The 25,931-nt window shown below is 46.9% G+C and overlaps 1 protein-coding gene across 1 annotated transcript in view; it reads left to right on the top strand.

The window, feature by feature from the left end:
• The window catches only part of VAV1 (vav guanine nucleotide exchange factor 1), a 63,827-nt gene that overhangs the window by 17,956 nt on the left and 19,940 nt on the right, over positions 1–25,931 (top strand). The window contains exons 2-21 of the mRNA XM_086409759.1: positions 11,070–11,186; positions 11,689–11,747; positions 11,866–11,931; positions 12,100–12,208; positions 12,300–12,395; positions 14,063–14,131; positions 14,316–14,419; positions 15,330–15,429; positions 16,142–16,237; positions 16,463–16,531; positions 16,810–16,896; positions 16,996–17,081; positions 17,709–17,841; positions 18,649–18,758; positions 19,591–19,692; positions 19,942–20,039; positions 20,134–20,156; positions 20,494–20,539; positions 24,263–24,399; positions 24,734–24,799. Of these exons, the coding sequence (XP_086265885.1) occupies positions 11,070–11,186; positions 11,689–11,747; positions 11,866–11,931; positions 12,100–12,208; positions 12,300–12,395; positions 14,063–14,131; positions 14,316–14,419; positions 15,330–15,429; positions 16,142–16,237; positions 16,463–16,531; positions 16,810–16,896; positions 16,996–17,081; positions 17,709–17,841; positions 18,649–18,758; positions 19,591–19,692; positions 19,942–20,039; positions 20,134–20,156; positions 20,494–20,539; positions 24,263–24,399; positions 24,734–24,799 (1,773 nt within the window). The remainder of the gene's footprint in view (positions 1–11,069; positions 11,187–11,688; positions 11,748–11,865; positions 11,932–12,099; positions 12,209–12,299; positions 12,396–14,062; positions 14,132–14,315; positions 14,420–15,329; positions 15,430–16,141; positions 16,238–16,462; positions 16,532–16,809; positions 16,897–16,995; positions 17,082–17,708; positions 17,842–18,648; positions 18,759–19,590; positions 19,693–19,941; positions 20,040–20,133; positions 20,157–20,493; positions 20,540–24,262; positions 24,400–24,733; positions 24,800–25,931) is intronic.

The following is a 25,931-nucleotide window of genomic DNA, read 5'->3' as shown; positions in this document are numbered from 1 at the left end:
GAATCTGCCTGCCAACGTGGGAGCCATAGGAGATGTGGATTCGATTCCTGAGTCGGGGAAGAGACCCTGGAGAAGGGAGTGGCAATCCACTCCAGTATTCTTGCCTGGGAAATCCCATGGGCAGAGGAGCCTGGCGGGTTACAGTCCACAGGGTCGCAAAGAATCGGTCAAGACTGAGTGGCTAAACAATGACAACTGCTTGGTGTCTGTCTCGCTACTAGACTGTAAGCTCTGTAGGGACAAGGTTCTGTCTTAGCCACCGCCCAGTCCCAGGATTTGGCATACAGCAGGCATTCAACACATGCTTGCTGAATGAAAGTGTGGCCCTGACTGTTGGGTAGGGGATAGAGTGGAAATTCGACTGGTATTTTTATTTCCATGGTGAGGATGAGGAAACAGAGGAACCGGGGAGGTGCAGTGACCCATTCAAGGTCCTTCAGGTTGCAGTTGGCTTGGCTGAGAGTCAAACCCTGTCTGTCTGATCCCCTGTACTGGTAGTGAGATTGTTGAGTGCGTGCTAGAGTGGGAGGGGAGGGGATGGGGAGAGAGATGGGCTGGAGCAGGGAGGGTTTTGAATGCCAGGAAGAGGCGTTTATACTCAGCACCTCTGCTTGCAGGCTTCGAAAAGGATGTACAGCACGCCCACCCTCTCTGGTCTGCAGGAAGAAGTCTTGCGAGCTCAAGATTAAGGGGCTGCACGGGCTGAATGCGGCGGGGCCGCCCTTTCTCGGTCTCCCCCGAGCAAGCCCTGGTAACAGGCATTTCCTGTTTCCGGTCGGCTCCCTGGGGCTGGGGTGGGGGTGGGGGAGCTGGTTTCTGCTTGTTTGTGGGCTCGGCTTTGGCTTCTGACTCTCCTGCTTCATGTCCCCTACATCCCGTCGCCCCCAACTCCAGCACCCCAAGGGACCTCTATCGCTGCACACCAGTTACCCGAAAGAGGGTGATGAACTGGCCGACCTTTCCAGCCCTTTCTTTGCCTGGGGCAGGGCTGTGATGGTGGGGGACCTGCAAGCAAGGGGGAAGTGTCTGGGTGCTGATTTGCATATGGGCGAGATGCCAGCCCAGCTCTGAGGTTCGGGTGGAGGGAGGAGGGGAACTGAGGGTTGCCCCCCCTCTTCCCCAGCAGGGAGGAAAAAAGTCTCCCAGGCCACTTCTGCATTTAGTCAAAGGGCCTCCTGTCCTTTGCTACCTTCGCCCACACTTCCGGCTACCAGGAAGTCCTTCTAGTGGTCTAACCTCAGTCACTCCTGCTGTCGGAGGGAGCCCCTTTCTTCACCTGGCCCTACTCCAGCCCAGAGAGCTGATGAGTCATACCCTCTTTCCCCTTTTGAGATGTCACATGACTGGGTGGGGGGGTGGGGCGAGGCTTAAGGCTCAGCTGATCTTCCTGAGGTCAGCAGAGAACTTCCTCCCTCAGGCCAGATGGGGCCATCTGTTCTGTTGTAGGTCCTGTCTGGACTCATCCCACAAAGGCTGCCAGGCTGCAGAGTGGTACATGTGGTTCCTGTCACATGCTGAGCCCCTCAAACTGCTCAGTGGTCTTTCCCAGCAGCAGGGTCTTTTCCAGTGAATCGGCTCTTCGCATCAGGTGGCCAAAGGATTGGAGCTGAGATAACACACTGAGCTCAGAAAGTCAGTCACTTGCTCAGGCTCTATGAGGGTTATTAGCCTGCTTGCTCTCAGATCCTACCTGCACTTTGCTTTGCTCTGTATCAAAGGGAACTACATTTCCCAGGTGCCTTTGCACCCTGGTTTCCAGGTAGTTCCACCTGCAGTGCGGTACCCTGAAACGCGAGGCAGCCTGGTGTAGTTTGAAGAGCTTGGGCGAGGAGCGCTGCCTCTGGACCTGCAGAGCTGGTATCTGGCTCCCCACTTCTACCTGTGTGGGCTTGGGAAGGGGCTATCTCCTTTCTGAGCCTCAGTTGTCCCATCTGTCAAATGGAGATCCATTCCTTCATCAACTTTTTTTTGAGCACTGACTGTGTGCTGGGCCTTGAACTAGCTGTTGAGGCCACAGCAGTGAACTAAATACACAGAGAATCCTGCCTTCGTGGTGCTGATGTCCTAGAGTGTTGGGGGGGGGGCTTGTGTGGGGCAATACAGACAGACAGTCACAAAATAAATAAGTGAGGACTTCCCTGGTGGTCCAGTGGTTAAGAATCTGCCTGCCAATGCAGGGGACACAAGTTTGATCCCAGGTCCAGGAAGATCCTGTATGCTTCAGTGCAACTAAGCCTGAAAGTTGCGACTACTGAAGCCCTTGAGCGCTAGAGCCTGTGCTGTGCAACAAGAGAAGCTACTGCGATGGGAAGCCTGCACACTGCAACTGGAGTCTAGCCCTCTCTTGCCACAACTAGAGAAAGCCCACCATCAGCAACAGAGACCCAGTGCAACCAAAAATAAATAAATACGTTTTTTTAAAAATTGCAAAGTGAAATACGTGTATGTTACAATTTTATTTTATTTTTTGGCCATGCTTCTTGGCTTGTGGGGTCTTATTTCCCCGACTAGGGATCGAATCGGGACCCAGGGCGTGAAAGCGCCAAGTCCTAACCATTGGACCACCAGGGTATTCTCTACAAGTTTAAATCTAGTGGTTGGGAAGGTCACCCTGAGAAATGACATTTCATCAAAGGTCCAAAAGCGACAAGGAAGGGAGGCACCCAATTAATTGGGGGGATGAATAGTCTTCTAGGAAGAGAGTAATCTGGTGCAAAGGTCCTAGGGCTCATCTTGCCTGACTGTTCAAGGAATAGTGAAGAGGGCCAAGTGGGTGAGGGGAGGATGGGGAGGAGCTGAGTGGAGGGAGGTGATGGTGGAAGGTGGCGCGGGTGAGCTGCAGAGAGGACTTGGGTTTGCATCCAGGCGTATTGTCTTGGAGGGCTCTGACACTCTTACTCAGGTTGCTTTAGGTGCATGTGTGCTAAGTTGTTTCAGCTGTGTCTGACTCTTTGAGGCCCTATGGACCGTAGCCCGCCAGGCTCCTCTGTCCACAGGGATTCTCCAGGCAAGAATACTGGAGTGGGTTGCCATGCCCCCCTCTAGGGGATCTTCCTGACTCAGGGATCGAACCTGCGTCTCTTACATCTCCTGCATTGGCAGGCAGGTTCTTTACCACTAGTACCACCTGGAAAGCCCTTCTAGATGGTAGGAGCTGAAAAATATTTGTTGATGATCACAAGGGGCATTCAGGCAGAGGGAGAATAGGAACAAGGTGTAAAACGTGAAATACGTAACATTTAGGGGTGGAGAGGGACATCATACTAAGGGATCCCAGGGCAGGGGAATGAGGGTGAGGACTCTGCTTGGGTGAAGAAACTGGGGGAGGCTTCCTGGAAGAAGAGTATTGGAGATGAGCCTTGAAGGATGAGCAGAAGTCCACTAGGCAGATGTGACAGGAGCTCTTAGCTCAGGTTCCAGCTGTTCGTTTATTGCCACGTGTGTAATTAGAGGAACAATTACAAGAAGAGCTAGAATGGGCCGTCATGGGGCCTCTGAGGATCATTCAGACCACAGCTGGCTCTGGCCCTTAAGGCTACTGTATTAGGAGAACACTAGCTGCTGTAACAAATAAGCCTTTGCAGTGACTTAATTCAATAGATGGAGAAGGCAATGGCACCCCACTCCAGTACTCTTGCCTGGAAAATCCCATGGATGGAGGAGCCTGGCAGGCTGCAGTCCATGGGGTCGCTAAGAGTCAGATACGACTGAGCGACTTCACTTTCACTTTTCACTTTCATGCATTGGAGAAGGACATGGCAACCCACCTCCAGCGTTCTTGCCTGGAGAATCCCAGGGACGGGGGAGCCTGGTGGGCTGCGGTCTATGGGGTCGCACAGAGTCAGACACGACTGAAGTGACTTAGCAGCAATTCAATAGAAATTTATTTCCTGTTCACCTAGTAGTCCAATGTTCCTCCTGGTATCAGGAGGGAGGTTTTTTTCTGATGGTGTGATTCAGAGACTATTTTCATTTGTGGCTTTGCTATCCCTCAAAGTCTCAGCATCATTTCTGCCTGTAGACAACGGGAGAAAAGAAAGTATGCAGAATGCAATTTCACTTCTTAAATACGTTGCCCTGAGAATGGTGCATCTAATGAATACTCACATTCCATTGGCTGGAACTAGGCATATGGCCACACCCACTTGCAAGAGGGGATGGAAATGTAGTCTTTGGCTGGGCAGTCAACTTTGCAGCAGCAATTCCATATTATAGAAGAGAAAGCATGAATTCTCGTGGACTTTCAGTGTCCTCTGCACAGGTAGGCAGCAGAAATAGAACTAAGGCCTGGGAGGTGCTATGAGATACCCAGCTTGCTTTGTGACCTTGAATAAGTTCCTACTGTCTGGATTTTTTTTCTTCTCTCTGGGTGATGAACATTGGAGACTAGTGGCTACCTGAGGTCTTTTCCAGTTCTGGGAACTGATGGGTCGGTGAATGCTCTTGGGCTTTCCAGCTGGAGCTAAGAAGATGATGGTGAATACAATCATAGTGATGATGGTGGTGATGACCATGGCAGTGACAGTGATGGTGGTGATGCTGGTGATTGTGGTGGTGGGGACAGTGGTGACTGTGATGGTGATATTGCTGCTGCTGATGGTGATGATGATGAAGATGAATATGATGATGGTGATGGTAATAGAGATTATGATGGGGACATTGATCATGATGATGAAGATGTTAATGATGATGATGGTGATGGTAATGATGATGATGGTAGTAACGGTCATTGTAATGGTGACGTTGGTCATGATGATGCAGATGGTGATGATATTGATGGTGATGATTATAAAGATGATTATGGTGGTGGTAATCATAATACTGATGATGTGATAATCACTATGGTGATAATGATTATTTCCAGATATTGAGTCTCACACCATGCTGAACCCTTTACATGGATTATTCTATTGAATTACAACAACATGCCACAGTGGGCATTATGATGGTCCGTGAGGAAACAAGTTCAGAGAGGGGAGGTGATTTTCCCAAAGACACACAGCGAATAGGAGAATCTCCTCTTATCCTTCTTTTAGACACACCTTGATCTTAGTTCTCCAACCAGGAATTGAGCCTGGGCCCTTGGCAGTGAGAACATGGGGTTAGTTCTAATTACTGGGCTGCCACAGAATTTCCTTCGTGTATCCTTTTGGATTAGGGGCACTGTGGGAGTTTATTCTCCATCCTGTTCTCTACCTTACCATCCCAGGATCTCTGTCCTGGCTCCAGGGATTAAAGATTGTAAGGTTTAAAGAGAGCCCTGGAGTTCAGTGATGGTCACATAAAAGATGTTCAGTGAAAAGTCATTCTGGGATTTTAATAGTAATTGCCTGGAATCTATAGCTCAGTTTTGGTGAAGGCTGAAAATTTTTAAATATTGAGTTTTTCTAGATAAGAATTAGTACATATGTCACTCTAGTTATTTAGATGCTCCTTCATACCTTTCCATAAAATTTTATAATTTACTTCATAAAGGATTTATACTTCTTTTGTTAGATGTGTTAGATATTAACCAGCTTTGTTGTTTGTGTAACATTTTGTTGTTGTTTAGTCACAAAGTTGTGTCTGATTCTTTTGTGACCCTATGAACTCTAGCCCGTCAGGCTCCTCTATCTGTGGTTTTCCCAGGCAAGAATACTGGAGAATATATTAGCTACTCCAGGGGATATTCCTGACCCAGGGATTAAACCCATGTCCCTGAACTGGCAGACATTGAGCTTTTACATTTTTTAGATGATGGGAAATGCTATCCTTTTAAAATCAAATCCAGTTTTCATACAGGGAAATGCTCGGTTCTTCAACTTATTGTTCAATCAGTTCTAGCAAACACGTACCCTTGTGCAACCCTCACCCTTTTCAAGACACGGAACTTTTTCATCACTTGCAGCCTTTCTGAGTCAATCTCTTCTACCCTCCCCACCCCAGAAGCAACCACTGATTTGATTTCTATCACCGTAGTTTAGTTTGGCTTATTCTAATATTTCACAAATGTTATCTTTAAAAAACAACACATTTTCTGATTGTTGTTGATGTGCCCACATGTGATGCACTAAGTTGAGTTTGTATTCAGTGGCATTGCTATTTTATTGATTCCAGTTATTTATGTGTGTGTTCTTTGGGGCTTTCTATCATATCATTTGCAAAACTGAGCATTAATGTCTTTCTTTTCTAATTTCCTTTTCTTTCTTTGTCTTGTCTTACAACACAGGTTAAGCTCTTTGGTGCAATATGAATAAGAATGAACAGTGGGCACTCTTGCCTTAGTTCTGATGTCAAAGAAAATTTCTGCAGCATTTCAGTGTTAAGTGTAATGTTTTGCTTTTTACCTAAGACAAAGGTTTAAATTTTTTAAAAAGTATTTATTTATTTGGCGGCACCAGATCTTAGTTGTGACATACAGGATCTTTAGCTGTGGCATGTGGGATCTAGTTCCCTGACCAGGGGTTGAATTCTGGCCTTCTGCATTGGGAGTGCGGAGTCCTAACCACTGGACCACCAAGCTAAAATTTTATAACACTATTTACATCATATTTGTTTTATACTGACTTCTGTTTATAGCACTCGATCCTGGTTTTCTTTGAGAGTAGGATGTTCTCGCCTTAAATACATTCAATTATGTTAAAGTTCATGTTTCACGTAGAATGGCTTAAGTAGGCTGTGGATGTGGAAATAATTCAGAAGAAGATACAATCTGAAGATGAAAGTGTGAGATACAAAGATACAGAGAACAGTGTGTATTGAATTGATTCATAAATGCAGCTAAGTTTGTACTCCAAATGTGTCTGTCCCTGCCTGAGTTTTCTTATCTATAAAATGAGTATAATAGTTGTAATTATTTTGTAAGATTATTGCAAGGATTCCATGGTATCTCTCATATAAATATGATTACATATATTTAAAAAATTCAAAGTAAATTCCCCTTTACATTATTTTAATCATTTCTGATCTGACTTAAATGTGGCCACATGCATGCGAGCAAAAATATTCACAAATATTGAGGTGGAATAGCCTCCAAAAATCTATAATTTTTAGATACATAGGAATTAATGACACTGAAATTATAATCAGGGTTTTACACTGACATTTTAGAGCCCATAGATGTTGTGTGACTCATTTTTACCTTTTTCAAATGCAGAAAAAAATTGAGAGTCACTTCAAAAGAACCAAAGATTCAGTATCGGGGATTCGATTAATATAACTCACTATACTAATTGAATCAAGAACAAAATACACTTGCTTGTCTTGTATAGGTCTTTGAAATCACTTAGTCAAAGTCAACATCCATTTTTGATTCAATGAAATAAGCAAATACAAAGACTTTCCAAGAAGCTAGGAATACAAAGAAACTTATTTAAATGGATAAAAACGTTTCTATAAATTAGAAGTTTGGGATTAACATATATACCCTGCTATATATAAAATAGATGACCAACAAAGACCTACTATATCGCACAGGGAACTATATTCATTATCTTATAACAACTTATTTATTATTATCATTATTATTTTTGGCTGCACTGGGTCTTCGTTGCTGTGCTGGCTTTCTCTAGTTGCATCCCATGGGGTCTGCTGTAGTTGTATGTGGGCTTTGCGTTGCAGCGCTTCTCTTGTCACAGAGCACAGGGTCTGTGCTCATGGGCTCCAGCAGGTACAGCATGTGGGCTCAACAGTTTGGTGCAGGGGCTTTGTTGCTCCACAGCATGTGTGATCTTCCCTGATCAGGGATTGAACCCGTGTTGCCTACATAGGCAGGCAGATTCATCACCACTGGACCACCAGGGAAGACCTTGCAAAAATTTACAATGGAAATAATCTGAAAAAGAATTATCTATCTATATCTGAATCACTTTGTTGTACACCTGAGGCTAAGACAACAGTGTAAATCAACTAATACTTCAATTAAAAAAAAAAGACAAAGAAGAACAGAATTTCTGTTAGGAACCAACAGCGAACATTATGATTAATGGGGACACACACAGTAGAAGCATTCCTGTTTAATTTTTAAATTCATTTTGATGAGCTGACCTCTACACAGAGAGAGTAAAACTTAACAGAAGCAGAGTAGAACCATAGGTACAAAGAGCTGGGGGTAGGGGTGGGGAAATTAATGTGCAGATATTGGTTAAAGGGTATTAAGTTGAAGTTACATAGTATGAGTCAGTCTGGAGCTCTAGGGTACTGTATGACTGTACTTGGTAACACTGTACTGAACACCATAATTACGCTCTGAGAGTAGATTTCAAGTGCATTCATTACACACATGACTATGAGAAGTGTGTTATTCATAGTGTTATTATATTATATTATTATATAATATTATATTATTATAGTATAATATTGTATTATTATAGTGTTATTCATGGTGACTATGAGAAGTGTTAATCAGCTTGACTGTAATAATGCTTTCACTATGAATAAGTACATCAAACCGTCCTGTTGCTTACCTTATATATATACACATATTTGAAGATACATAAATTTAAAACAATATAGAGAAAGTGCTGAGAATGGAACAGGTGGCAGGTGCTCATGGTGACTTCCACTGCATGCAAAGCAATGAAGTTATAGTCAAGAAAATCGACTCCAGATTCACACCATCTGGGAATTAAATTTCAGCTCTTCCATGGTCTTACTTTTGTTTGTTTGTTTTTATTTGGATTTTTAAAAAATGAGGTATAGTTGATTTGCGCGTGCTAAGTCACTTAAGTCATATCCATATCTTTGTGATGCTATGGACTGTAGCCCAGCAGGCTTCTCTGTCCACGGGGATTCGCCAGGCAAGAATTTTACGGTGTTGTTAGCTTCAAGGGCATAGCACATATGATACAGTTATATATGTGTGTGTGCTGTGCTTAGTTGCTCAGTTGTGTCTGACTCTTTGGGAACCCATGGACTGTAGCCTGCCAGGCTCCTCTCTCCATGGGGATTCTCCAGGGAGGAATACTGGAGTGGGTTGCCATATAGTCTTTTTCAGATTCTTTTCCACTGTAAGTTATTTCAAGAGTATTGAGTATAGTTACCTGTGCTATACAGTAGGTCCCTGTTGTTTATTTTATAGTCAATAGTGTGTAAATCCCCATCTCCTAATTTGTCACCCTCTCGGCCTTTCCCCTTTGATAACCAGAAGCGTGTTTTCTGTGCCACATGCTTACTCTTTTTCCTTTTTTAACTTCTTATTTTATATTGGAGTATAGTTGATTAACAAGTTGTGTTAGTTTCAGGTTTACAGTCGGGTGATTCAGTGATACATATACATGTATCTGTTCTTTTTCAAATTCTTGTCCCATTTAGGTTGTTACATAATATTGAGCAGAGTTCCCTGTGCATAGAATTTATTTATTTTTTTTGGGCCACACACTCTCCGACGGGGGATCAAACCTGTGTCCTCTGCACTGGAAGCGCAGAGTCTTAACCACTAGACCACCAGGGAATTCCCAGCCACAGAGTCACTCTTGCAGTTAATAATCTTGGGCAACTTTCCTTCCCTCTTTGAGCCTGCTTCCTTTTAGGTAAAATGGGCATTAAAACTCCACAGGGTTATCAAGAGAATGGAACAAGTCTGAGTACCCAACCACATAAAGTAGGCATCCCCAAATACAAATATTGTAGAATCACAGAGTTGTTGTTTAGTTGCTAAGTCATGTCCGACTCTTTTGTGACCCCATGGACTGTAGCCCCCCAGGCTCCTCTATCCATGGATTTTCCCAGGCAAGAATGCTGGCGCTTGTTGCCATTTTCTTCTCCAGGGGATCTTCCCGACCCAGGGATTGAACCTGTGTCTCCTGCATTGCAGGCAGATTCTTTACCACTGAACCACCAGGGAAGTCCGTTATAGGTTATTGCTGCTGCTGCTGAGTCGCTTCAGTCGTGTCCAACTCTGTGCGACCCCATAGACGGCAGTCCACCAGTCTCCCCTGTCCCTGGGATTCTCCAGGCAAGAACACTGGAGTGGGTTGCCATTTCCTTCTCTAATGCAGGAAAGTGAAAAGTGAAAGTGAAGTCGCTCAAGTCATGTCCAACCCTCAGCGACCCCATGGACTGCAGCCTACCAGGCTCCTCCATCCATGGGATTTTCCAGGCAAGAGTATTTGAGTGGGGTGCCATTGCCTTCTCCAACAATAGTATTAGACAACCTTAAGTGCTTGCATCTACTATTTTTGAAAATAAAAATATTTTTACATTGCTCTAAAAAAAGACTCTGTAATGACCTACACAGGAAAAGAATCTTAAAAAGAGTGGATATATGTATATGTATAACTGAAAAACTTTGTTGGAGAGCAGAAACTAACACAACATTGTAAATCAACTATACCCCAATAAAAATTAATTAAAAAATGAATAAAGTGGTTAATGGTTAAATTTTTTATTGTGGTAAACTATGCATATTTATCATTATATATAAATAAAATAAGTATATTTTATAAATATAAATAAAATTTTATATGAAAATATACAAATAACATATATATAAAATAAAACAATAATACTTGCCATTTTAACCACTTGTAAATATACAATTCAGTGGCATTTAATACATTCATTACGTTGTGTCACCATCACCACTATATCCAAAACTTTTTCATCATCCCCAACAGAAACTCTGTGCCCATTAAACACAGACTCCCCATCCCCTCCCCCAGCCTCTGGCATGCCCCCCATCCTAATTTCTGTCTCTATGGATGTGCCTTTTCTAGGGACCTTATATAGGTGGTATCATACACCTTTCATCTTTCTGTGTTTGGCATATTTCACTTAGCATAATGTTTTCAAGATTTATCTGTGATGCAGCATAAATCAAAATGTAATTCCTTTTCAATGGCTGAGTAACATTCCATTGTTTATACACACCAGATTGTTATCTGTTAATGGTTAACTTTGTATCTTATGAGTTGTACTTCAGCAAGAAAAAATGCAGGGGTAGATGTGGCTTCCGGTACAGCTTGATCTTTCCTGAGAGGGGGCTGTGCCTTCTTTTCCCTCTTCTGTGCCAGACCTCAAGCCCAATGGCCAGGAGTCAACTTCTCCCCTGTCCCATTTTGTTTCCTCCAACCTCGTCTCTCTTTCCACAGTTCCTCTGCCTTAAGAATATCCGCACCTTTCTGTCTACCTGCTACGAGAAGTTTGGCCTCAAGCGGAGTGAACTCTTTGAGGCCTTCGACCTCTTCGACGTGCAGGATTTTGGCAAGGTAAGATGGGACTGAGCTGCCTGTGAGATGGACACCTAGAGCCCAAAGACTGGATTTCAATTCATTTCCATGAATGTCTACACTGGACAAACCAAGCGTTGTCAGGGAAGGACTGCTGGGCTAGAACAAGTCATACAGCAGGTGCAAACAGCCTTGCTTGGAACACGTGGAACCCAGTTTGAGTCCCTGTCCCATCACTTGCTGTGTGACCTCAGATTTGTGGCTGTGCTTCTCTGAGCCCTAGGTCCATTGTAACTTGGAAATAAGATCATCCCATTCTGTCTGAGTGGTTTTGGCGATTGACTAGAACAAAGGGTTCAAGTGGTGGGTGCTCAGTTAAGGGAATGTGGACATGCTGACGTGGGGACATAGGAAGGTGGGAAAATTCTGAATTGGGCTCCCAGGGACATGAAGTCTAACCTCAAGGTCAAGTGCTTGGAGGCTGTGTTCTGGCATGTGGGTGGGCAAGGGGCTTGCTGAGCAGCCTTGGCCCCCATCACAGGTCATCTACACCCTGTCCGCTCTGTCCTGGACCCCGATTGCCCAGAACAAGGGGATCATGTGAGTAACTACGTGAGCTGACAGCTCTGGACCCCGTTAGGCCCTATTCCTCCTCCTTGAAGCCCCCTGCCCACCTGGCCCCCCTGGGTCTCTGCTCATACCATCTTGGTTCCCCCAGGCCCTTCCCCACTGAGGAGAGTGTGGGTGATGAAGACATCTACAGTGGCCTGTCCGACCAGATCGAGTGAGTGTCTGAGACCATGATCCTGCCCTGGTGGTCTGAGGAGACAAGGCCCCGCCATGGGGGGTGGGGGTCTGAGGGGACTGGCCTCTCCCTGGGGTGTCGGAGGGTCCCTGGTCTGGGGGCTGGTCTGGAGGCTTCTCTGGCTCCGCCTGACTCCGCGTCCTGCAGCGACACGGTGGAGGAGGATGAGGACCTGTACGACTGCGTGGAGAACGAGGAGGCAGAGGGCGACGAGGTCTACGAGGACCTCATGCGCTCGGAGCCGGTGCCCATGCCGGTGTGTGGGGGCGCAGGACCGGGTTGGGCAGGCTCATGGGTGGGGCGCATCCCCGGACACCCCAACATCAGCCTCTCCTCCCCACTCTCAGCCCAAGATGACAGAGTATGACAAGCGGTGCTGCTGTCTGCGGGAGATCCAGCAGACGGAGGAGAAGTATACGGACACGCTGGGCTCCATCCAACAGGTGATGCTCCGACCTGGTCCTTGCCAGACGCATGCGCAGAGCGGAGAGGCATCATCCAGCCCACACGGGCTTGGGGATGTTTCCCGTCCTCACTGCTCCGTATTTCTTCATCTCTCATAGTCTCTGGTCCCCTCGGCGTTGCTCCCTACTTCTCCCTCTATTTGAATTTCTCTCCTTCTGTGTCTCTTTATCCCTGTCGCCCTCTTTTCCTGTATTCTTCATTTGTCCATTTATCTCTATTACTCTCACTTTCTACTTCCTCTTTTTCCTTTGGCCATCTCTCGCTTTTTTTTTTTTTTTTTTGCTGCACTATGTGGCATGTGAGATCTCAGTTCCCTGGACCAGGGATCTAACCCATGCCCCCTGCAGGGGAAGCATGGAGTCTTAAGCACTGGACCACCAGGGAAGTCCCTGGCCATCTCTTTTTTAACCATTTTATTGAGATTTAATCAAAATGCCATACAATTCAGCCATTGAACATCTACAATTTAATATTTTCTGGTATATTCACAAGGGTTTGCCACCATCATCACTGTTTATTTTCAAAAAAATGTATTGGAGTATAGTTGATTTACAGTATTGTATGTGTGCTCAGTCATGTCCAACTCTTTGTGACCCCATGGACTGTAGCCCACCAGGCTCCTCTGTCCATAGGATTCTCCAGGCAAGAATACTGGAGTGGGTTGCCAGGCCCTCCTCCAGGGGATCTACCTGACCCGGGGATTGAACCTGTGTCTCCTGCGTTGGCAGGCAGGTTCTTTGCTACTAGCGCCACCTGGGAACCCCACAAAGTTGTGTGAAGGTGAAGGTGAAGGTGAAGTCGCTCAGTCGTGTCTGACTCTTTGTGACCCCGTGGACTGTAGCCTACCAGGCTTCTACCAGGCTTCTCCGTCCATGGGATTTTCCAGGCAAGAATACTGGAGTGGGTTACCATTTCCTTCTCCAAGGGATCTTCCCGACCCACCACGGTTTAATTTTAGAACATTTTCTTTTTTTCCTGTTGTTTTGGCCTTGCAGCTTGTGAGATTTTCGTTCCTAGGCCAGGAATTGAACCCAGGCTCTCCTAACCACTGGACAACCAGGAAATTCCCAATTTTAGAACATTTTCATCATCCCTCAAAGAAACCCCATACCCCTTAGCCATCACCCCTTAAACTCTGATTTCCCCCCAGCCCCTCCCTGGCACCCACTAACCTACTTTCTGTCTCTGTGGCGTATTTATTCTGGACATTTCATCTAAATGAACTCATTCACCGTGTGGCCTTCCGTGCCTGGCTCCTCTCGCTGAATCTCGTGTTTCAAGGCTCATCCACACTGAAGTGCATGTCATTGCTTCACTCCTTTTTCTGGATGGACCACATTTTGTTATTTATTTATCTGTCGATGGACACATGGGTTGTTTCTGCTTTGGGAATTTATGATAATAAATTCTGCATGGAACAGTCCTGTACAGGTTTTTTGTGTGGACTTTCTCCATTACTCTTTTCTCTCATTTTCTGTTTCCTTGCCTCTGTCTCTTTCTCTCTACACATCTCTCTCTCTCTCCCAGTCTCTTATGTTTCTATTTGTCCCTTTCCATCTCTGTCTCCTCCTCTCTGTGTCTCTGGGGCTTGCCTGGAAGGAGGAGTCTTCCCCTTCTCCATCCTTCTCTCCCCACTCCCCCACAGCATTTTATGAAGCCCTTGCAGCGGTTCCTTAAACCCCAAGATGTCGAGATTATCTTCATCAACATTGAGGTGAGCTGACTGATTACTGCCTTCCCGGGCTTCTGTACAGAGGGGATGGTTTGCTGGCTTCACCTGTCCCTGGGGTGTGGGGGTTGGGAGATGAACCTCGTAGGGTGGGCGGATGATCCTTCTCCCACCCAGCATCCCCAGCTCCAGGCTCCCACCCCAAGCCTCACCCCTTCCCTCCAAGTAGGACCTGCTTCGTGTACACACCCATTTCCTAAAGGAGATGAAGGAAGCCCTGGCCAACCCTGGTGCATCCACCCTCTACCAGGTCTTCATCAAATACAAAGAGAGGTGAGACCCAGGCATCCAGCCCAGACCTCTGGAGGCCACCCTGCCCTGCCCAGGCTGGGCATTCGGGAGACATTGCCCTCATAGACCACCAAGCAGAGAAGGCTTTTCTTTCCTTGCTTGTGGGCACAGTGCTGCTCATCTCTGGTTAAATTCCCAGCTCTTCCTCTTGTGAGCTGTATGGCACTAGAAAGTCACTTAACCTCTCTGTGCTTCTACTTCTGCATCTCTAAAATCAGTGTGATCCAAAGAATGTACCTCTTTGGGGTTGTGGTGAGGATCGAATAAATTGATGCCTTTTTTTTTTTTTTAAGTCTCTCAGTCATGTCTGACTCTTTGTGACCCCATGGACTATATAGTCCATGGAATTCTCCAGGCCAGAATACTGGAGTGTGTAGCCATTCCCTTCTCCAGGGGATCTTTCCAACTGAGGGATCAAACCCAGGTCTCCTGCATTGCAGGCGGATTCTTTACCAGCTGAGCCACTAGGGAAGCCCAAGAATACTGGAGTGGGTAGCCTATCCCTTCTCCAGAGGATATTTCCAACCCAGGAATCGAACAGGGGTCTCCTGCACTGCAGGCAGATTCTTTACCACCTGGGCTACCAGGGAATTCTACAGAGCTTAATGTGGAACTTGGCACACAGTATGTGTTCAATAAATTCTTATTAAATAAATGAACATTAAGCAGAGATGATATGCCAGGTGCTCCACTTAGAGCTTCTTGTGCACTATCTCATTTAATGCTACAATAACCCATATGTGGGAGGTGCTATTGTTATGCCCATTTTACAGACAGGGAGACTGAGGCTCAGCACCATCCAGCTGGGAAGAGGCAGGGCTGGGATTGACACCCAGATCTGCCAGACCTTGGTGCCAGTGTCATTCCCCGGCCGCCTGCCTTCTTCCTGCAGGTTCCTCATCTATGGCCGCTACTGTAGCCAGGTGGAGTCTGCCAGCAAGCACCTGGACCGCGTGGCCACAGCCCGGGAGGATGTACAAATGAAGCTGGAAGTAGGGGATGGGCTTCATCTTTGCGGGGGGAAGTTCTCTCACTCCTTTCCACTCTCTGGGGGGCAGTAGTGGGGAGACTGAGCTGGAAAGAGCATCCCTTCCTGCTGCAGCCCAGTCAGGGGTCTGTCCGCTGAAGGTTTGTGGAGGGAGGTACTGATCAGCTAAGTGGGAGAAACTGACCCCAGCTGAACCCTGTACTCTGGATGGAGCCCTGGTACCAGCCTGAGGTTCTGACACTGACCTGAACTCCAAGGGCACACTGAACCCCAGCCAGAGGCCCAACCCTGGCTGTGCACCAAGTCTGGGCCAAACCCCAGTTCTGGGCTGAGTTCCAACTTCACACAGAGCCCCGATCCCAGCCAAGCCCTGATCCTGGAGGGAGCACGGATCCTGGACTGAATCCCAACCTGGATCCGTTTGTCTAGTGGAAGCATAGACAGAGTAGGGATGATGAGGGATGGCCAGTGTCTGCTGTCCATTCAATTTCTTTGGTCTCCATCATGGGGACCCTCCAGGCCTGTCTACCTCCCTCTCTGGAGCCCCCATCAGCTGAGGAATCCTGGACATCTACCCCAGGCAGCCTCCAGCTGGTCACCCGCACCCCATGGTGTTCTTTATTTCCTTGGGGAGCGGGGAGAAGAGGCTTCAGGGTCTAGAACAATCCCCACCTGCTTCCACCTCTTCTCACTCACCCCTTTCTCCAACCCCCTAGGAATGTAGTCAGCGCGCCAACAACGGGAGGTTCACCTTAAGGGACCTGTTGATGGTGCCCATGCAGCGAGTGCTCAAATATCACCTCCTGCTCCAGGTGCACAAAGCGGGGAAGGCATGGGCTTCTAGGGGCACACAGATCTCCCTGCAAGGGCTCCTGGGGGCTGGGCTTCCCTTTCTGGGAGGGGATCACTGGGGCTGTGCCCCAGCCTCTAGGGACAGCAGAAGGAGGAAGAAGGAGCTGGTGGGCCAGGCTTGTTTGGAAGGCCCCCCAGGAGGAGGGGGCAGGCCCAGGCAATATGCATCTCTGTGGGTCACACAGGAGCTGGTGAAACACACACAGGATGCAACGGAGAAGGACAACTTGCGGCTGGCCCTAGATGCCATGAGGGTGAGTGGTCACACAGAGGGATGGCAGTGCCACCCAGACACCCATGGGTTTAAGTCAGGGAGTACCACCCAGGCACGGCCACACCCACGGGCCGCCCCCTCCCTCCACCGCCCTCTCGAGACCTCCTGTACCTCGAATGACTCATTCCCAGCATCCCCCTTGGGGACAGTGACATTCTCCTGCTGCCCCCTGCTGGAGGTTGACCCTCTGTCCCCTGCCAGGTGGGGGATAGGACTGGGGGAGGGGGGCACCCAGGCTCACCCTTGCCCCACCCCCAGGACCTGGCACAGTGCGTAAACGAGGTCAAGCGGGACAATGAGACGCTGCGGCAGATTACCAACTTCCAGCTGTCCATCGAGAACCTGGTGAGGGGGTGGGCGGGGAGGGCCGGGATGTGGCCACGTGGAGAGGGGGTGTCATCTCCTCCTGGGGGCCCCTTGCCAGACGTCTTGTCTGCTGTGTAGGACCAGTCTCTAGCCCACTACGGCCGACCCAAGATCGATGGTGAGCTGAAGATAACTTCGGTGGAGAGGCGCTCCAAGATGGACAGGTGGGCGGAGCCAATACGGATCTGGGGCGGAGCCTGGACAGGGGCGGGGCCAGGCTACTGGTTAGGCAGGTGGGTGGAGCCAACACAGATCTAGGATGGAATCTGGGCAAGGGCTTGGTGCTATTTCTAGATAGACAGGTTTTGAAAAAAAAAGTTTGTTGCCCAGGTGTCTCCGACTCTTTGCGATCCCATAGACTGTAGCCCGCCAGGCTCCTCTCTTCATGGGAATCTCCAGGCAAGAGTACTGGAGTGGGTTGCCATTCCCTTCTCTAGGGGATCTTCCCAACCTAGGGATCGAACCTGGCTTTCCCTCATTGCAGGCAGATTCTTTACCATCTGAGGTAGGTGGGGCCGTATGTACCAGTGGGTGGAGCCTAGACTGAGAAGGGAAGCAGAGCCAGTATGGTTGTGTGGGTGGAGCCAAGAAGGACAGGTGGCAGGAACAGCAAGAATCAAATGGGTGAAGTCAAAATAGACAGGTAGGCGTGGCCAAGTTGGCCACTGTGGAGAAGAAGAGCCAGAATCCTAGATTGACAGCAGAGTGGGCCCGGAAAGTGGGAGGGGATCAGGTGGAGAGCTTGTGGGAACTTAGGGAGGAGCCAGACAGGGACACTTGATTGCTTCCAGGTATGCCTTCTTGCTTGACAAAGCTCTGCTCATCTGTAAGCGCCGAGGGGACACCTACGACCTCAAGGACTTTGTGAACCTGCACAGCTTCCAGGTTCGAGATGACTCCTCCGGAGAGAGGGACAACAAGAAGGTAAGGCTCAGAGGTGGTAACTGGGAGACCCCAATGCTGGGGACCCTCAATGCCACTTGAGCTCTCTACTTGGCCCTTGGAATGCCTGTGTGTGTGTGTGTGTGTGTGTGATTTAGCACTGAAACATGTATATTATCATATGTGAAATAGATCACCAGTCCAAGTTCGATGCATGAAACAGGGCACTCAAAGCCGGGACCCTGGGACAACTTTGAGGGATGGGATGGGGAGGGAGGTGGGAGGGAGGTTCAGGATGGGGGACACACGTACACCCTTGGCTGATTCATGTCAGTGTATGGCAAAAATCACTACAATGTTGTAAAGTAATTAGTCTCCAATTAAGAGAAATAAATTAATTTTTAAAATTTAATTTATTTATTTTGGCCACGTGGCCTGTGGGATCTTAGTTCCCCCATCAAGGATCTGACTCATGCCCCCCTGCAGCGGAAGTGCAGAGTCTTAACCACCGGACAGCCACAGAAGTCCCAAGTGTGATTTTGTTTTGTAATTAAAAAAATTTTTTATTTAAATTTGTTTTTAATTGGAGGATAATTGCTTTACAATATTGTGCTGGTTTCTGTCATACATCAGTGTGAATCAGCCATAGGTATAAGTATGCATGTGTATGAATCTAGATTTGTGGATGTGTATTTGCTTCTCCTGGGAAGCCCTTTACACGGCTCTCCTGGGGGCAGACAGGCTGTAGTTGGCTTGACCCCTTCCTCCCCAGAGCAGTAGGGTCAATGGGCATGTGGTCCCACCCTCTGCAGGGTGGGTGCCTTCATTTTAAACCCTGCTTCTCCACAGTGGACTCACATGTTCCTCCTGATTGAGGACCAAGGTGCCCAGGGCTATGAGCTGTTCTTCAAGACACGAGAACTAAAGAAGAAGTGGATGGAGCAGTTCGAGATGGCCATGTGAGACCCCCTCCTCCTCCATCTTTCCATCCTCAGAGGACTTTAGGCAGTTTTGGGCTTTAGTCTCACCTTGCCATGGGGTCACTCAAAACCTCAGTTTCTTCCTCTGGGAAGTGGGAGGAACAGGCTTTCAAGACAGTCTGCATCCCCAGAATGCCAAGTGTTCACGATTTTCCATCACCAGCCTCGAAATCCTTCCTCCTTGTCTTCCACCTCCTTCTCTTTCTTGAGATGACATTCACATAACAAAAACTTAGCCATTTTGAAGTGCACAATTCTGGGACTGCCCTGGCAGTTCAATGGTTGAAACTCCCCCTTCCAGTGCAGGGGCGTATGAATTCAATCCCTGGTCAGGGAACTAAGATCCTACATGCCTTGTGGCCAAAAAACCAAAACATAAGAAATAGAAGCAATATTGTAACACATTCAATAAAGACTTTTAAAATGGTCCACATTAAAAAAAATCTTTTAAAAAAGTGCACAATTCAGTGGTATTTGGTAAATTCACACTGTGCAACCATCACCTCTATCTAGTTCCAGAATATCTTCAAACCCCCAGATGAGACCCTGCACTCAAGCAGTGATCCCTTCCTGTTTTCCCTACTCCCAGCCCTTGGCACCCACTCACCCACTTTCTGTCCCCACCTATGTTCACTGAAGAACTATTCACTAGCAAAATGGTCACAATCCAACGGTCCATCAGTGGGCGCATGGAGAAACGCAATAGGGCATATCCATGCAATGGAACAGTAGGCTGCAGCGTGTACTGGTACGTCATTGCCTTTAATGGCTGAATCCTGTTCCATTGCATGGAATTCTCTTCCCTCGCCAGCTCCAACATCTACCCCGAGAACGCCACTGCCAATGGTCATGACTTTCAGATGTTTTCCTTTGAGGAGACCACATCCTGCAAGGCTTGCCAGATGCTGCTGAGGTGGGAATCTGGGAGGATGGACCTGGTTGCTGGGGTGGGTTGTCCCTTCCTCTGTGGGGTGGGGGTGGGGCTCCCCTGGCCATCATGCCCCTGAGTTGGGAGGGGGGAGGCTCTCCTTTGATCTTCAGCTTCTCTGTCTCTCTTCTGCTCTAAAAAAACCCAAAGGGGCCCTTTATGTTGTTGGCAAAATGATTGGCTGTGTTTGTTCAGCATCACTGACTCCTTCCTTTATCTTCTCCTGCATCTCAGAGGCACTTTCTATCAGGGGTACCGCTGTCAACGGTGCCGAGCACCTGCACACAAGGAGTGTCTTGGGAGGGTCCCTCTGTGTGGTCGACATGGACAAGGTACTACGGGACTGAGGTGGGAGGTGGGTTTCTGCATGAGGGTTCCCCCCAACCCCATTCTAACCAGTATATCTGTATATTTACCCTCTCATAGATTATTCAGGAACTATGAAGAAGGTGAGACCCCCCATGTTCCTTTCTGCGCATGGAAATTGGGGCAGGAGTCGGGAAGGAAGGACCTGGGAGATTCTATCAGTGGGTGTGGCTCTTGGCTGGATGCCCAGTTGATCCCTGGGTCTAGAAGATCCCCTGGAGGAGGAAATGGCAACCCACTCCACTATTCTTGCCTGGGAAATCCCATGGACAGAGGAGCCTGGCAGGCTACAGTCCTGGGGCTGCAAAGAGTCTGACACAACTGAGTGACTGAGCAGGCACATCTGCAGGCAAATAAGGGTTGAGGAGCCCCCAGACGGGGTACAGATAGTCATGCTTGCTCTTTTGTCTCTCCCTTCAGGATAAGCCACATCGGCGGGCTCAAGACAAAAAGAGGAATGAGCTAGGTGAGTCAGCAGGGGATGCTGTGCAGGGCAGAAAGAAATCTAGGCTTTGCCTCAGTGATGCTGACCCAGGGAGAGATCTCAACAATTATGTTAATGACCACATAACATTCTACTTATAAAACATCTGTTCTAGTTCCAGAAACTTGAAAGGAATTTTTAAATAGCAAAGTCAATTTGTTATTAGCTTTGCTTAAACACTGTGAAGGGGGTGCTTGGAACATGGCAATCCTTGTTATCATGTTCTTGCCTCCCATTCACTTTTTTATGTATACAGATGTTTTTTAAAATTGAAGTTTAGTTGAATAAAGTCTTGCCCTACTCACCTCCTGCTTCTTAGGCTTTGCACATGCTGTTCCCTCTGCCTGGACCACTCCTGCCTCCTCATCCATCTAACTCCACCTCATCTTTCAAGTGTCCACTTTAATGCGTCCTCCTCTGAGCAACCTTCCTTGATGGCTCAGACTCATCAGGTCTCCCACTGTGATGCTCCGGAAAACCCTCTACTCCTACCACCTCAACTAGAATAACTTAGCCAAACCCTGTCTCCCGCTACCCACCTGGGAGCTTACAGTGATTTAGGTATACAGCAAAGTGATTTAGTTATACAGATATTTTTCAGATTCTTTTCCATTGTAGGTTATTATAGGATATTGAATATAGTTCCCTGTATTATAAGTAGGTCCTTGTTGTTCATCTCTTTATATATAGTAGTGTCCATCTGTCCATCTCAAATTCCCAGTTTATTCCTCCACCCCCTCCCATTCACCTTTTTTATTCACTGGCCACCTCCCTTTTTTGGTTTGCTGACAAACTCCATCTGTAGTCTTAGCTGGCTGGGCACACCTCATGCCCTCTCCCATTGATTCTGTGTCACAGAATCTTATCATAATAGGGTGGTCTCAGCAAAGCATCAGTTCAGTTCAGTCGCTCAGTCGTGTCCAACTCTTTGCGACCCCATGAATCGCAGCACACCAGGCCTCCCTGTCCGTCACCAACTCCCGGAGTTCACCCAGACTCACATCCATCGAGTCAGTGATGCCATCCAGCCATCTTATCCTCTGTCGTCCCCTTCTCCTCCTGCCCCCAATCCCTCCCAGCATCAGAGTCTTTTCCAATGAATCAACTCTTCACATGAGGTGGCCAAAGTACTGGAGTTTCAGCTTTAGCATCGTTCCTTCCAAAGAAATCCCAGGGCTGATCTCCTTCAGAATGGACTGGTTGGATCTCCTTGCAGTCCAAGGGGCTCTCAAGAGTCTTCTCCAACACCACAGTTCAAAAGCATCAATTCTTTGGCGCTCAGCCTTCTTCACAGTCCAACTCTCACATCCATACATGACCACAGGAAAAACCATAGCCTTGACTAGACAGACCTTTGTTGGCAAAGTAATGCCAACAAATATTCTGCTTTTGAATATGCTATCTAGGTTGGTCATAACTTTCCTTCCAAGGAGTAAGCATAGTCCACCTGAAAGGTAAGGAGCAGGAGATGCAGTTTGACCAAGCCAGAATTCTTTTTAGCCTGGGCAGGGGGTGGTGGTAGAAAGGCTGGATTCATGTATATGTTAACAGTGTCTATGGGATCACAGTCATGATGAGTAATTTTTATTCAATATCTATTGTATATATCCTCTGAAGTAAATTGATGACTAAAACAGGATATTTCCTGTCCTCCCAAAGCTCCTAGGTGGGTAGCAGGAGACAGGGTTTGGCTGTTATTCTAGTTGAGGTGGTAGGAGTAGAGGGTTTTCCGGAGCATCACAGTGGGAGACCTGATGAGTCTGAGCCATCAGGGAAGGCTGCTCAGAGGAAGAGGCATTAAAGTGGACACTTGAAAGTTGAGGTGGAGTTAGACGGATGAGGAGGCAGGAGTGGTCCAGGCAGAGGGAACAGCATATGCAAAGCCTAAGAAGCAGGAGGTGAGTAGGGCAAGACTTTATTCAAGAACTAAGGGGGACCTCCCAGGTGGCCCAGTAGTTAAGAATTTGCCTTGCAATGAAGGAGGTGCGGATTTGATTCCCGGCCGGGGAGCAAAGATCCTGCATGCTGCACAGTGTGGCCACAGAGTAAAAAAAAAAGAACTTGGTGTGGCCAAGAAAAATAAACTCTTTGCTCAGAATCAATGTAAAGATTCAGTTTCATATCTGTCATTCTATATCTATCTTGATAGATATCTATAGATAGCTATAGTTCTATATCTATAGCTATAGGTACTTCAGCTTTATTTGTAACAATTAAAAATTAGAAACAACTCAAATATGGTCAACAGTGGGAATACATATATGATATATACTATATATGTATATAATGTAATAATTGCTAAGTCACTTCAGTCGTGTCCGACTCTGTGCGACCCCATAGACAGCAGCCCACCAGGCTCCCCTGTCCCTGGGATTCTCCAGGCAAGAACACTGGAGTGGGTTGCCATTTCCTTCTCCAATGTGTGAAAGTGAAAAGTGAAAGTGAAGTCGCTCAGTCGTGTCCGATTCTTAGTGACCCCATGGACTGCAGCCTACCGGGCTCCTCCGTCCATGGGATTTTCCAGGCAAGAGTACTGGAGTGGGATGCCATTGCCTTCTCCGAATGTAATAATATATATGTATAAAATCAGCTGTATAAAAAAATGTATATATTAGCTTTACTGGTCAAAAACCAGAAACAACCCAGATGTCCTCAGTAGGAGGTAATATATATGAATGTGTGTATGTGTGTATATATCCATCATACAGATACTTAAACATATGTATATGTTCACATATATGTTTGCATATATATATACATACTCTTGCTCATATCCATTTTATGTGGATATATATAATTATCATTTTCTATTGAGACAGAAATATGTAATTTTCTATAATTTCCTATTGAAATATATATAATATATATGTAATGTTCTATGCGACGGAAATATTTCTACTGAGATAGAAAATACATACCATAAGGTGTGTACGATGAATAAATTTTAAGAGTATGGCTCACTGAATCTCTACCCATGTAACCACCACTCAGATCAATGTATAGGACACTTTCATCATCATGGAAAGTTTTATTGGCTGGTGCTGGTCATACTTACTGCTAGTCTGCCCTGTCTCCCAGAAGGAACCACTTTCTGACCTCTATCAGCACAGATTAGTTTTGCCTGCCCTTTAACTTCACACAAATGAAGTTGTATAGCATGGACTCTCACAGCGTATTAGCGTATCTGCTTGAAGCAGTCACTTGTTCTTTTTCATTGCTGTATCGTATTCCATGATATGATTATTTCATGCTGTGTTTATCCATCTTCTTAAAGACATGGGGTATGTTGCACATTTTTTAGCTCTTGTGAATAGAGTTGCTGTGAACATTCTTCGTCATGAATCTCTGGGGACCTGTGTTTCGTTTCTCTGGGTGATGTATTCATGAGTGGAATTAGCTTCAGTGAACACTGCCCAGCAGTTTTCCAAAGTGGGTTCCTACTAGTCAAGCAGGAATGAGCTGTGGAGTCATGGCCACCCTTCCCATTTATGCAAAAAAAATTATTTTACATGTTTTCATATTAAAAACTTCTTCAAATTAAAAAAAAAAAGAGAATCCAGGAATCCAGGTGACTTCCAGTTGCTCCACATCCTTGCTGCCACTTGGTATCGTCTGTCTTTTTACCTTCTGCCATCCTGCTGGGTGGCGAGACTTGGATGTGAAAGTCCTGGACTTCTCTGTATCATCCCCTCCCCTCCCCTCCAGGCCTGCCCAAGATGGAGGTGTGCCAGGAATACTACGGGCTGCCCCCACCCCCTGGAGCCATTGGACCTTTTTTGCGCCTCAACCCGGGAGACATTGTGGAGCTCACTAAGGCTGAAGCCGAACAGAACTGGTGGGAGGTACAGGCTGGGGCCATGGGAATGATGGGGAAGGACCTGAACATGGGGTTAGGGTGTAGGTGGCCTCGGGAGTGGGATCATGCTCCCACTGAACTCTGGCAATGGAAATTTGCTCCAGGCAGGGTGATGTCTATGGGGATTTGTGGGGCTGACCTGGCCCTTCTGGGCTGGTGGTATTCCCAGAAGTTGATACTGGTTGGTCCCTCTCTGGGTCATTCCAGGTCATGGAGAGGTAGATGGCCAAGCAGAGTGGCTGTTGGGTGAAAGATGAATACACACAAGCATTGTGGCTGCCTGTAACCTCTCTGTCCATCTCTCCCTTCCGTCTTTTTAGGGAAGGAATATATCTACCAATGAAGTCGGCTGGTTTCCCTGCAATAGGGTCAAGCCCTACGTGCATGTGAGTGCCTCGGTCTGGTTGGAGTGAGGGCACGGGGGTGCAGAGGGCGTCCTGTGAGGATGGGCAGCATTGAGGGGAATGCTCCTGAGATCAGGAGGGGCTGCCCATCATGGCGTGTCACTCCCTACCTTGTTGACTGAGCCCAGAGAGGGGTTCACCCTGGGAAGGATGACCAGTCCTTTTCTCCTTGGTTCTTTTTATTTTCAATGTTTTGGTTTTTATTACATACACATGAACATATGACTTTTTAAAATTAACCTTTAATTTTGTTTTGGAGTATAGTCAGTGACAATGTTGTGATAGTTTCAGGTGGACAGAAAAGGGACTCGGTCATACATACATGTATCCATTCTCCCCCAAACCCTGCTCCTGTCCAGGCTGCCGCATGACATTGAGCAGAGTTCCCTGTGCTGTACAGCAGATCCTTGTTGGTTATCTATTTTAAATATAGCAGGGTATACATGTCCATACCAAACTCCCAACCCTCCCTTTCTCCCATCCTTTCCTCAGCAACCATAAGTTTATTCTCTAAGTTCTTGTGAGTCTGTTTCTGTTTTCTAAATAAGTTCATTTGTATCATGTCTTTTTAGATTTAGCATAAAAATGGATGTCATACGATGTCTCTGTTTCTCTGTCTGACTTATTTCACTCAGTATGACGATCTCTGTGCTTAGTTTCTCAGTCCTGTCTGACTCTTTGTGACCCCATGAACTGTAGCCCGCAGGCTCCTCTGTCCATGGGGATTCTCCAGGTGAGAATACTGAAGTGGGTTGCCATGCCTTCTTCCAGGGGATCTTCCCAACCCAGGGATCGAACCTAGGTCTCCCACATTACAGGTGGATTCTTTACCATCTGAGCCACCAGAGATGTGCAAATGGCATTATTTTGTTCTTTTTAATGGCTGGGTAATATTTCGTTTTATATATGTACTACATCTTCTTTGTCCATTCCCCTGACAATGGACATTTAGACTGCTTCTGTCTTGGCTATTGTAAACAGCACAGTAATGAATATTGGGGTACATGTATCCTTTTGGACCATGTTTTTCCCTGTATATGTGCCTAGGAGTGGGATTTCAGAGTCGTATGGTAGCTCTGTTTTTAGTTTTTTAAAGAACCTCCATCCTTGAATC

This window comes from Bos grunniens, chromosome 7, assembly GCF_055505025.1.
Source record: "Bos grunniens cultivar Pamir isolate PY7600 chromosome 7, Bosgru_T2T1.0, whole genome shotgun sequence".
NCBI lineage: Eukaryota > Metazoa > Chordata > Mammalia > Artiodactyla > Bovidae > Bos > Bos grunniens.
Note: the sequence above shows the minus strand (reverse complement) of the source record. Positions and strands in the feature narration are given on the sequence as shown.